The sequence below is a fragment of the Aythya marila genome (assembly GCF_965140915.1).
Source record: "Aythya marila genome assembly, chromosome: 7".
In the NCBI taxonomy this organism is placed as follows: domain Eukaryota; kingdom Metazoa; phylum Chordata; class Aves; order Anseriformes; family Anatidae; genus Aythya; species Aythya marila.
In genome coordinates this window covers 33,034,308-33,047,406 of record NC_139048.1, presented here as the reverse complement: position 1 = coordinate 33,047,406, position 13,099 = coordinate 33,034,308, and the positions used below count along the sequence as shown (strand labels likewise).

General features: G+C 42.7%; 1 protein-coding gene across 1 annotated transcript; it reads left to right on the top strand.

Annotated features, from left to right (window-relative positions):
• Positions 1-110: 110 nt before the first annotated feature.
• Positions 111-10,168, top strand: KIFBP (kinesin family binding protein). The gene is made up of 7 exons (XM_082765372.1): positions 111-473; positions 2,088-2,186; positions 3,966-4,045; positions 4,154-4,337; positions 5,483-5,567; positions 7,048-7,157; positions 7,798-10,168. The coding sequence occupies exons 1-7, from the start codon at positions 126-128 to the stop codon at positions 8,674-8,676; spliced, it is 1,785 nt and encodes a 594-aa protein (XP_082621498.1). The 5' UTR covers positions 111-125; the 3' UTR covers positions 8,677-10,168.
• The last annotated feature ends 2,931 nt before the right edge of the window (positions 10,169-13,099 follow it).

Sequence of the window (13,099 nt, the reverse complement as noted above, 5' to 3'; positions counted from 1 at the left end):
GGTCGGGGCGCCGCCTCCTGTCAGCGCGGCGGGGCTGAGGCGGCGGCCGCCATCTTAGGGGGCGGAGGGAGGGGCCGGGGCTGAGGCGGCGCGGGGCTGACGCGGGCGGGCGGCGGGGCCGCAAGATGGCGGCGGCGGGCGGCTGGTGGGCCGAGGCCTGCGAGAAGTTCCGCAGCGCCCGCACCCTGTCGGCCGTGGAGTCGCGCAAGGACCCGGAGAGCGAGCCCTACCGCTCCAAGTACAGCGCCCGGGCGCTGCTGCAGGAGGTGAAGCAGCAGCTGAGCGCCGCCGAGGAGGGAGGCGAGGCGCGGCTGCTGGCCGTGAGGCGCGCCGTGCTGGAGTACGAGCTGGGCGTCAACCACACCGACACCGAGGAGCTGTCGGCCGGCGAGGAGCACCTGCAGCGCTGCACGCAGCTCCTGCAGCCGCACCGCCTCTCCCCGGACTGCGTCTCCCTCTACATCCAGGCCCAGGTGGGCAGCGGGCTCTGAGGGGGCCCTGGGTGCTGTGAGCTCGGCGGAGGGGCGCTGGGAGGGAGCTGCTCCTCTCCAGCCCCTTCGCTTCTCGCCCGAAAGAGTGGTTCCTCAGGGGTGTGGAGGTGTGCTGCTCGCTCGCTGAGCATTAGCAGTGTGTTCTCTGGATGTAAACCAGGTGTTGGCAAAGCAGCCTCCTCCTCCGGATAGGGAAGCAGGGATTCATAAGGAATTCGCAAGAATAGTAGAAGATTTCAGTGTGTCCAGACCGTAACTGGTACTCCTTAACCCTCACTTGCTGTCAAAGGCGAGCTGGGGGATGCTTTTATTTATGCAGTGTCCTGAAAAGGTAAATTATTCCTAAAATCGCTTGCTTGTTCGCTTTTCAGCATTGCCTGTTATTTCTTAATCTATTATATTTTATTCAAGACAAGTAAACACCATCTTGAGAGTCTAGAAGTAATAACATTCACTCCCTAAAACTGAAGTAGATAATACTGTTAACAAAATCTCTGTCCAACAGCAGACAGGGCTGCCATCACCTGCCGCCCAGTGCAAGGCGTGCAGCTGTGAGCACTGCTGCTAGATGAGCGTGCCCTCAGCTTTCCATCCCAAGCGCTGTAAAAGACTTGAGTATTTAAATTAAAAACCACAAAGCCACCAAACCTGAGTATGAACGCAGTAGTAATCACCGTGGCTGTAATTCTACATCAGCGTGTTCTAGGGACTGCAAATTATGTTGTCACTGCACTTGTGCTGTTTGGAGGGGAGGCGTGTTCCTTTTTCCTGCTGGGCCTGTTCCTGTAGTCCTACCTGTAATTTTTGACCTTTTACATAAGGGTATATATGGCAACTTCTGTCTAATTAAATTTGGTCAGTTCCAGTGCTCAGCAGTGGGTAAAATGTTCATAAACATCATGCTATGTGGTGCTTTCTTGTAAAAATAATAAAAGGAATGGAAATGAAAGGGCCACGAGGCTGGCGTACAACTATGCATAGTAGCTTTTTTGAAGGACTTTTTTTTAATCTTGATTTTGTAATAACACTGGCTAGGAATTAAATCAGCACAGTAGACATCGATCACTATTAATACCTTTGTCTTATTTTTGTAAAAGGTAGGTTTACAGCTGCAGTAACACGTTCCTATGTACTTTCCTGTAATATAAATCAAAAGGTGGCAATCCATAGCTTTTACGTCTTAGTAGTTCCTTTCATCTCTTCTCGTAGTCAAAGTGTACGAGCAATCATTCCTAGCACTTTTTCCCTGTTAAATTTTTCCACAAAGTTGTTATGACAAATATCTAATCTGATAGCGAATGATTTAAAAGATGCTTGAATCAGATGTAGAGCATACTGTGTTGAAAAAACTTTATTTGAACACACCAGTCCTAATTTAGGAGAGCAAACACAGAAAGTTACGCTTTGTGAGATGATATTTGTATGTATTTGCCCCTGTGGGAACCTTCTGCTTTGAGCAACTTGTGATAAAATGGGTTGCCTTTTGAAATGTATGATTTTAAAATACATATATGGGGATGAAGACTGATAAGTTAATTGGATAAAACGTGTGATGTAATTAAAAAATAACTATTTTGTTCTTCGTTTTAAATTCAGAACAATCTAGGTATCCTGTGGTCTGAAAGGGATGAAATTAAAACTGCACAAACTTACCTGGAATCTGCCGAAGCCTTGTATAATCAATACATGAAAGAGGTACTGTATTTATTAATATTCTGACAGGTCTTACTTTTGTGCATCACTTACAGTTTCATTGGTCTTGGAAAAAACATACAATGGAACTTGAGTTTCTGAGCTTTATACTCGCTGCTGTGATACTTTTGAGTTTGTGCTGCTAGCAGAGGAGGCTCACTTGCTAGTTTCAAAATGGGTTTACTCAGAAAAATAGTTTTGCTCAAAAAAAAAAAGTCCTTGATGAAAGATCTTTGAGGTGATACTCCACATTGAAGACAAGTAGAACTTGGTTTCTAATTGAGATTGTGCTAATCTTGTTTTGGGAATGCTGTGAAATGTCAAACTTTCAGTCAGATAAGGGAAATAAAGTGCAATGTTTGCATGGCTTGGTCTGACCATGCACAATGTAATATTGCATAGAGGCAAGGAGTTTAGTTCATTTCAAAGAGGACAATCTTACAAGCAGTTATACCCCTCTTGCATATTAAACAACCTTTTGAGTCGTGGATTCTGCTGTATGTCAACAAAGGCTCCCTTGTGCTATTGTTAGGTGGAAGAGTTCCTGAGCGAGCTAAAATTATTTGTGAGCTTAAAGGAGCAGTATGAAGTTAGCTGCATTAAATTAGTTTTACATGAATATGGATTACAGAATAAGTTATTCTGGAAATTTTAAGATGGGTTATTCTTTGTGGGTTATTTCCTGCCACAGTACTGCCTTTGTAACCGTGCTAGTCTACACTTAGAGAAGAGGTAATGGATAATAGGGTGTAAAAAATAACTTGTGTTACCAAGACTGTTCTCCACCCTCTGAATCAGTTGGTTTAACTAGAAACACTGTACCTCTCTACAGACCCTCACTCTAATTAATTCCTGATGTTCATCAGTGATATACCCAGCCAAGCACGATATTGTTAGCTTCCACAGCACCTCTAAAAGATTGTGTCTTGCTCCAGTGGTTATGGTTTTGAACAGCTACTACCACGTATTTCAGTGGATTGCATTCTTCTCGTATGAAGAAAATAATTACTTCGTACATACCACAATATACACGAGGATTATGACGGAGCTTTTGGTTTAAAAAACAAAAACAAAACGAAGTATTTCAGTAATAATTCACTCATTTTCATTAATAAATTTGCATGTAGGTCGTGTCTTAGATCAAGATTTATCAGCTTCATCCTCCAAAAACATTGGCTGTTGTCTCATTTGTATGTTTGAGTGAACAGCCTCAGCAGCTTGTGAATAAAGGGAGTGATTGCAAAGTGGCAAGAGCAGTCCCTGCAGCAGGTCTGCTGAGTGCTCTGCATGTAATGTTCTCTGCGCTACTTCCTGCAGGATGTTTTCTTGTTACTGATTAATGCTGCTGGGCGAACGAATATTTCACACTTGAAGACAAGCTTAGTGCTAAACTGATGCTTTAAAAACATCGTTTTTAAAAAGCCATTATGTTGTTACATAATCTAAAGACACCCAATTGTAGTCCTGTAAAAATACAGGGTGAGTATTTCTGGGGCAGGTAGCATGCGTTATTTTGAAGTATGCAGGCAGAAATATTTTACAAGCTGAACACGGTGTACTTCTGTGTGAAATTGTGGTCTTCTCCCCCCTACCCCCCAGATTTCTTGAATGATGTGGAATTGCTGCAGAGATGTGACATTCAGATAGCTGTAGATGCGTTATGTGAAGTTCTGTTGAATTTAGGATTGCAAAGTGATAAAGCAGTCTGCAGCCAGCAGAGGGAGCGCTGTGTCACAAAGTAGGAGAAATGCAGTTGACTAAATAGGTGGTGTATTCCTGCAGGATGGAAATCCTCCCCTGGATCCCAGTGAACATTTCATGTCCGAAGAAGAAAAACTCACAGACCAAGAAAGATCAAAAAGGTGGGTACATAGCAGCATATTCTAATTTTTGTAATTTTTATTTTCTTACCTAGGAGGGTGTATTTAGGGAGTAGAAAATGACGAAATCTAAGGAGTTTCTTTTTTCAGATTTGAAAAAGCCTATACCCATACGCTGTATTATCTGGCCCAAATCTACCAACACCTAGAGATGACTGAGAAGGCTGCTCAGTATTGCCATACTACTCTGAAACGACAGCTTGAGTACTGTGGCTATTACCCCGTGGAATGGGCACTCAATGCTGCTACGCTGTCACAGTACTATCTCTCTAAGGTAATATAGTGATTTTTCTGCTGTAATTATATTGTAAACATAGCTAGCAAGTAAGACTACTGTTTAAACAGCTGTTTGGAGCAGGGCTCCCTGTTAAATTAAAAGTGGCCTCTTATTAAACCATGGATTGTCTTCTGACATGACAGCTATTATTTTTTTCTGAAGAAGCCATAGAAGCCTTGTTTTTTAATTTTTTTCTGTGGCATAGTGATGACAACAGGGAAAACGGACAGGGCTTTAGACAAGGAAAGCTGTGTAGTTAATGAACATCTCAGCAGTGATGTGACATGATGCTTGTAAGTGAAATTTACTAGGTCATAATTGCTTAATCTTAAATTGTTCTTTCTAATTATATTGTTCTCTTATCATACAGAGTCTGAAAACAAAGGCGTCTTAGGGCTGAGGTATTGCACGTTGTATGTTCCATATAAATCATTATCCTTTGTATTTTGGCACGTGTTTAAGAACTGAGCCTACGTGAACATTAAGGCTAACTGTAAGATGATAACTGTTATTTCTGCACATCTGTCTGGACTCTAAATAATCAGTCCTGTTAGGAAATGCTTCCATTTTGGTTAGGAATGTTGAAGTTCCAGACTACTCAGGTGCTTTTTCCTGATCCTTAAAAACTTCTGCCATACATAAACCAGTTCATGCTCATATGAAGAGTAACTTGTCACTTCCATGTGGTTTTGATGCATTCACAAGAGTAATCATTAAACAAGGCAAATATAAGTAAAGGAGTCCAAATCTGACTTTAATGTATCGACTTGTTTGTCCAGCTCCCTTTGACTAACGCCATCTGATACAGTCTTCACCAGAAGATGTCAGGAAGTGATAGTAGCATAGATCAGAGCAGTCTGAAAACGTTCACAGTCTAATATAAAAAAGAATATTAAAAGAGTGGCTTGCTTTTATGGCTGTGGTAGGCAGAAAATAGTTAGAAAATACTGCGTTCAGTAGTACATGTGGAAACATTCTTTTCTTCCAGCATCCAGGGGAATATTCTTGAGAGCCTCTCAGTTCTGTAATTTGCTTTGTACTCCTGTCTCCGTGCTGCCTGAGGTGAGGGGTGTACTCAAGCTGAGAGCAGTGCTTGTGTTGCTTGTTCCAGTGTCAAACGCTGCCGTTTCTGTTTCTCTCAGCAATGCTTCATGGAGTCCCGACATTGTTTAGCAGCAGCCAGTGTCATCTTTAGCCAAGCTGGCCAGGTGCCATCTGCTGAAGACAGTAAGTTCGTACAAGTGTTCAACAATAAAATACGGTGAATTATGCATCATTCATACAGGCATTAAAAGTGAAGCCTATAAATATGTACAAAACATATTCTGGTGTTAATTTTCAAAAATCTCTTTTGTTAATAAACTGGAATGTCTCTGAAGAGCTGCTGCTACTGCAGCTTAAGATTAGCTATGAGTAAACCCTTCGAAAATAAAATTGAGTGCTTGTTGATGATGTTTCAGAAAGCATACCAGAAAGAGTTAGATAAGGTTTGCATTTACTGTAAAAGTGGCGAAGATTAAAAACTGAAACTTAAAACAATAGTTTTAAATTTTAATGCTTTCAGTAGTGGCAGTTCACCCACTTGTTACTGTATCTGTGCTTAATATCCAGCTTACTTTTGTTGTAAACCATCAGAGGAGGATGATTCAATGAACCAAAGGGGGTGCTTCCTGGGCATAGTTTTTGAAGGGGGCAGGAAACTGCAGTTCTTAAAAACCACAAATCGAGAAGGTACTTGTACTGCCTTTTGTTGCTGAATGCTGCAGCCTCATTAATGGCTATTTTTGAAGTTGTAGATATCACCCTTGTTGTTTGGGGTATTTATGTAAAGGAACGACTTCACTGTTCAGCACAAAGATCAATAAAAGACTTCTAAAGAACTGACCGCAATTTTAAGGACCTGTGGTTACGTGATAGCATCAGTACGCAACATAAGTCATCGTTGTAGGATTATGCTTTGCTTATCTACAGCACAGCTTCTTATGTTCCATGTCTTGGGCAAATGAAAGCTTCAAAACAGAGCTTAACTGACGGAGTACTCAGGGTAGTCCCAGCGTGAGTTCGTAACTCTGACTTTAACCGGTGAATTATATTGTTAAACTTCAATGGTTTGAGCTGTTTAGAGCTCTAGCACTTGAAGCCATCCATATTGTTAATTCACACAAAGTATAACCTGAATAGACTCAAATGAATTTTACCTAATTGAAGTTCAGTGATAGTACAATGATTTTAGTATTTTTTCTTGCTCAAAAATACAGAATTGTATGCAGTTGCCTTTGAGGATGTACTTATGTGATGGTGTCCAAAAGACTTTCAGTTTCAAGGGAACGGGACTGTCAGAGCTGGGTTATGCTGATCTCTTAGGCCTGTAAAAACCCAGGGGTTTTCAAACAGCCTGTGTTATAAAATATTCAGTAGGTCTGAATCCGTGTTTATGGGCTTCTGTAGCTACCTGTCTGCACAGTTGTCAGAGTTCTTGAATATGGTCATTAAAGTAAAAAATGAGGTGATGTTTTCAGTAGGCATGTAGAAGCATACCAGCTGTTTACAGAGTTGTATAATGACCTAACACAGTGAACGTGTATCTGTCCAACAAGGAAGAAAAAATAATTAACTACAAGTAATGTTTCCTTTGCATGTAACATTTGGGGTTATTACTGGAGTGCTCAGGTATTAATGTTCTTCTGCGTTTATTTCCACTAACTAGATGAAAATGAGCAAGACCAGCAGGACCTTCGACAGAGAAAAGCTGAAATTGCAAGGTGCTGGATTAAGTATTGCTTGAATCTTCTGCAGAGTGCTCGGAAATTACTTGAGGTAACTCAAAATCTGTTCTGTGGAATAGATTGCTAAAAAGAAAAAGTCTGTTTTGATGCTTGTAGCAGGAGTCAGTTCATAGCTGGTAGCAAATGATAAGCAATTGCCCAATGAATAATAAAATAGCTGCTTGAAATCTAGCAGGTATTTCGTAGCATGTTTTGGCTTTAATGCAGTACTTAGAAATAAGCATGGATGGGAGAAAAGCTCGCTAACGTGATCAGTGTGCTGCTTGTACAGCAACTTCACCAATTCCTCTCCTCCCTTGAATTTGCTCATGGCTTGATTTTGGCAGGTCAGTAAGAACATCCTCTTGATAACGCAGCACATTCGCCTGCTGGTGTTTTCATGCTAAATGCTCTGCAGAAGCAGGGCCGTATGGCTTTACATTTATTGGTTTGATTACGTTGTCACACAGAGTAGGGAGACTTAAATTGTTTTTGTCCTGTGTTTTTACATAATCAAGCTTGTAATCTACATTTTTGTTAGTGAATATAAGGTTTAATGTGCAAGTTGTGTCTTCTGTGTTTTGCTGCTAGCTAGTTTGTATTTGAAAAGTAACTTGTAAATAAAATGATCCAGTGTAAGCCTGCCTTTGTAAGGCACGTGCACTTTTAATTACTATGCTTTGTCTTTTCAGGATGACATTGGAGAGATGGATTTATTCAAGCAAATGCAACTTAAAGCCCAAAGGAGAATAGAGGAAGATGAGAACGAGAACGACAGGAAAAAAGCTGTCCTTTTTGGGACGAGCGATATATGTGACTCTGTCTTAGCCATGGAAGAGAAAGTGAGCAGCGTGTATCCGTTAGATTTTCAGGAAGCCAGGGAGATATTTCTAGTGGGTCAGAACTATGTTCAGGAAGCAAAAGAGTTCTTCCAGGTTGATGGTTATGTTACTGACCATATTGAGATTGTTCAGGATCACAGTGCGTTGTTTAAGGTCCTTGCTTTCTTCGAAGAAGACTATGAGAGACGCTGCAAAATGCACAAGCGTAGGATAGACATGCTGGAGCCGATATACGCAGACTTGAACCCGCAGTACTACCTGTTGATCAGTAGGCAGCTTCAGTTTGAACTAGCCGAGACCTATTACGAGATGATGGATTTAAAGGTATCTATTGGTAACAGGTTAGAGGGGCTTGACTCCCACACGATAAAAAAAGTGAATTCCTTGGCTCAGTTAGCAATCAAGTATTACGAACTCTTCTTAGATTCTTTGAGGGACCCAGATAAGGTGTTTCCTGAGGAGCTCGACGAAGATGTTCTCCGCCCTGCAATGGTGGCTAAATTTCATATCGCGCGGCTCTATAGTAAGCTTATTACTTCAGATAGCAAAAAGCAACTGGAAAATATGCAGACATCATTAGAATATTACACATTTCTGATAGACTATTGCGAGAAGCACCCAGATGCTGTCCGGGTTGTTGAGACTGAACTAGAGCTCAGTAAGGAGATGGTGGGCCTTCTTCCAGCAAGAATGGAGAGGCTGAGAGCAAAACTGGGGCCATTTGTATAAATACTTGCCTTGAAGGAAATGTGCATTATTAAAATGATCTCTGTCAAAACCAGTGCTGCCGGACAGTTTCAGTGCCGATTAATAAAACTGAGGTGCCCACAGTTAGGCAGTCCAACTAGAGCCTGCAGTAACGCAACTTCTTGAAAAACAGAGCACTCCACTTTAGTAGCTCACCCACACTAATGGTCTAAACCTTAAATGTAAAGTGAATGTCCAGAGGATGCTTTGTATTGCTTGTACTGTATGTAAATATAAACCTTTTCTCCTTCTATTTTTCCCTTTGAGATGCGGTCTAAATGTAGTGCTGCACAAAAATGGTTTCTTCAAAGAGAATCTGTTGCTCTGGCAAAAATTTTCGAAGAAACTTGAGGCACGTTCTTCCACTTAGAAAACTTTTTCTCTCTTGTAACCTTTGTCCCCAGAAAACCTTATCTGTATGAAGGGAACTCTATTTTCATTATTTATTTTATGTGTTGCTCAGTGTTTTCTTTCCCTAACAGATAGAGGCTCAATAAATGGACTACCTTGACTAAATGTTTTTGTTCAGAGTCCTTAGAATTCTGTTTTGTCTTACTAAGATATGATACACGGTACAACTTCTACCAAAATAAATGCTTGTGAAAGTGTTTTCCCATGTGCCATCAATCAAAACACACGAGCATTTGAAGCGCCAGAATGACAAGCAAGAAAGCAGCGGACTTTCTTGCTCAAGGTGGGAGGAGATGCTCTGTTCTTTGTACAACTGTTAAAAAGTGGTAGGGTGTAGAGGTGCCATGGGATAGTGCTCCAAACACTGCTTCAAGGCCTGAGGTGCCATAAACAGCTCCTTGTGTAGGTCAGGAAGGTCTGAAGCTTTCTCAGCCAGCGCTGCAGGTAGGCACCTCTCTGAAGTTGCTGCAGATCCTCAGGAGCACTGTTCAAATGTCTGATTTGATGCTGTGGATTGCAAACTTCTCTACTAGAGCTGATTCTCATTAAGGACCTGCTGGTTTGGCCGTGTTCCTGGTCTTACACAAACCATCACTTTTGCCCTGTTCTGAATTAGCCCCCTGTTTACTCCTTCATGGAAGACCAGGCTGTGTTTCTGCCCCAAAACACACACTGAGCTTGCCTTTGTATTTCTTGTGTCTGTGGCAGGATTACAAGCCAGTGCTGTAGATGAAATATAGGCTGAGCACACGATCAAGCCATATACGTAGAGAGAAGAGTCGGAGAGGTCAGCCAGCTCTGGGAAAGCGCAGTGACAAGGGTGTGCAGTAACGAGCCGCCACATGCGGGCAGTCTTATCGTTATCGAGCTGATGGGAAGATTTTTACAGAAATGGAGGGCATTGAATGAGAACAGCCCAACTATGGGTTTCTTATGCAAACCTCAAGAAAATGAGAACATTTTTAACTGGAGAGGGGCTGAGGGAGGAGCATATGCAAGCAAGAAAGTACATCGTGTATGTGTGGTAAAAACCTCTCGTTTGCAGACTGCTGTGCAGAACGGGCTGGCTGACTGCTAACCACAAGCAAATAGGCCAAGACACGGGGCCTGGAAATGAGAGGCAGCAAAGCTCAAAACTAGAGCATCTATTTTGCATGCATGCAGGGAGCGTGTGGGCACGTGTGTGTGAATGCGTGTGTGCACTGTTTGTTTTCCTACTTGTCTAGTCAGCCTTTACGAGTTTCCTTTCCACTGTCAGTACCTCAATTCAGTTTTTCCCTCGTCCTGACGGTGGGACGGCCCACAGGTCGTCAGAGGGCTGTACGCTGTTCTTGTGTTATTGCAGTTAAAGGCAGGGTGCATTTTTACCCCTAACTCATATAATTTAAAATACAAGGTCATATTTTTCTAATAACTCCAGCAGTTATCCAAGTATCTACTCTGTTCAAGTAGAAAAAGAACTTCAATGTTTTGTTTGTTTTCCCCTCGTATTTAAATATTCCACCCTTGAGGGCCTCCACGTGAATGTTTTAAAGCAAGGCTGGGCTGATCAAACTTGGCTTTTCTTGTAATTCAGGGAAAGACAGACCGAGGGCTAACCCACTGTACAAACGCAGAGCTGAGTGCAGGGCCCTGTGTCACTTGTAGCCAGCAGCTGGTGCAGAGAGGAGCACCCCTCTTGGTAGCAGCTTTTGCTTTGTATTCACCAAAATCCTGGTCCAAGCTCAGTGGAGAACAGGACAATACTTAAAAAGGCCTGGAAATAAGAGAGAACGGGGCTTTTTTCACACTTTTTTTTCAGCTTGTGTGGTTGGTGCTGTGGTTTGGACACCTCTTGCCTCTGCGGGAGTGCTTCAACTGGTCTTAAAAGCTGCAGTATAATGTAAGTGTATATTAATTATATGTTACATTTAGGGAAATGTTCCAGAAACCATTCATGTCTGTTCTTCATCTCCTACAGTAAAAGCTGAAGACTGCTACCAGCTGAACATATTTTATTCCTGAGACTAGTTCGTGCCAGATGCTCACTGCAACACATTGTGTTGTGGGACTTCGAGGCACGTCTTTTTTATGGAAACCTCTTGAATATTTCCTATTTGTTAAACTATCTGATGGAATGGACTCAGATGGTGTAGTAGCTTAAAAAAAGGGAGGGAGGCCAGGAGGGTACTTGCTGGATTAGGCAGCAAAGCTCCCTTCAGGAATGCTGAGTTTTAACTGTGAAGTATGTGTGAGGTCAGGCATTTATTTCAAAGATTAATTAAAGATTAGATTCCTGTGAACTCCATTTAACCTGCGTTTTGTTCTTTTTTGTACCTCAAAAAAACTCGTGCCACTGAAAACTCCTCTCTGTTGTTCTGCTGTTTTTTTTTTCTCCTTACCCAGCGTGGAGCAGTGAGGTTTACAAGCAGCCCATGTTTGTGCAGCATGCATATCAAGTGTCAGATCTCCTAGACGTGGAGGCTATAACCTCAGCGTCCTTCTTCAGACAGAGCACAACACTCACTAGAGACAATTTGTTTTGTTTAAAAACAGTTTCGTTTTAACTTAAAATGCTCTCAATTCTCATACCAGCAAAGACGCTTTACGTGTTACAAAGTGGGTGGATCAGGAAGCTTGTTAAATGGTTCAGGACAGGGAATGAAACCACTGCCTTTTTCTGTCTCGCCCCAAAGCCTATGGAAGGAGGGAGGCTCTTTCCCTTTTTCCCTCGAGGAGAGTGGCAGAACGGCCGTGTCCTTTGCCATTCTCCTCCCTTACACTGGCTGAAACACCAGGGGAACTGAGAAGCGAGCCCTCGCTTCCCCTTTCCCATCAGGAAAATGTGTCCCCTGCGCCCCACAGGGGACAGTCTTACGTGATCTTGGCAAGGCGATGACTTCCTCCTCTATCTGCAGGCAGATGCCTCGATGTATCGGTGCAGAGCTGGCACTGGGTGTGATCGCTGCAGCAGCCCCACGTCCGGAAACATTGCAGGAGCCTGATTAAGCTCAACATCAGACAACGAGATACAAGGCTGATCTGCTTAACTTACGGCTTCAGGCATTTCAGTTTTGTTTTGGTTTGTTTTTTTTTTTTCTTTTTTCCCTTTTGCTCAGCACTCAGTGAAGATGAGCTTTACTTGTGTGTTTCTTCTAAAAGATTGAGATAATCACTGCTGCTTTGATGTTTTCTGTGGAACTTTTTGTTATAAAATGCCCAGAACCAGCCCCAGTCCCACCAGCAGGACCCCCACCTCGGCTGGCATCCCCGAGGCTGACCCCTTCGCAGCCTTGCAGTTACAGAAGTGAAGACTGTTATGTTAACATCAAGTGTGTAAATTTGTGGCTGGAAGCATTTGTCAACTTTTTCCTCCTCAGTTGCAACATTTTAGGTTACTTTAGGGCTTGCCAGGAATAATTAATGCAGATTTTGAATTCCGTTTAAAAACGTGGCTCATATACTTCCAAGTAACTCTTTCGAAGTGCCTGCTGGCACTTTTTAATTTCGCTGTGTAGTTGATCACGTCTAGCTCTTCCTCATCCCAGCGAGATGTCTGAGCAATCAGTGATTTCCTACCAAGAACCATTTGCCTGCCTGCCCTTTTCCAAAAGCTCACAGTTGGGGATTTACAGCCAAAGAGGTGAGCGTTGTACCAGAGAGACTGTGCGGGGAGGGAATACTGAGCACAGCCCCTTTTACAGCCACCAAAATAGCTCGAGTTTGTCTGGAGAAGTGACTGACAGCAGCTTGGAAGAGCACAATTGTTCAGGTGTTTTGTGCTCACGTGTTTAGTGCTGGAGGTTTTTTCTCATCTGGTGCACAGAAATGCTGAAAGTCTCCTCACATGCTTATTGACACTGCGAAAGAGACGTCGAGCAGTGATGCAAGTATTTCGCTGTTAGAGCTATTAGTAGGCTTTGCTGACAGAACAAAAAGGAATTGGGTGAGTGATGAGTGGAAGGCTGCGATGGGCAAGTTGGAGCGAGACGTCAGTCACTGGGCACCGTGAGAG

Coding starts and splice junctions, on each gene's coding strand:
- KIFBP (XM_082765372.1), top strand. CDS start 126: ATGGCGGCGGCGGGCGGCTGGTGGGCCGAGGCCTGCGAGAAGTTCCGC. Junction 4,338..5,482: donor CACAGTACTATCTCTCTAAG/GTAATATAGTGA, acceptor TGTTTCTCTCAG/CAATGCTTCATGGAGTCCCG. Junction 5,568..7,047: donor GGTGCCATCTGCTGAAGACA/GTAAGTTCGTAC, acceptor TCCACTAACTAG/ATGAAAATGAGCAAGACCAG.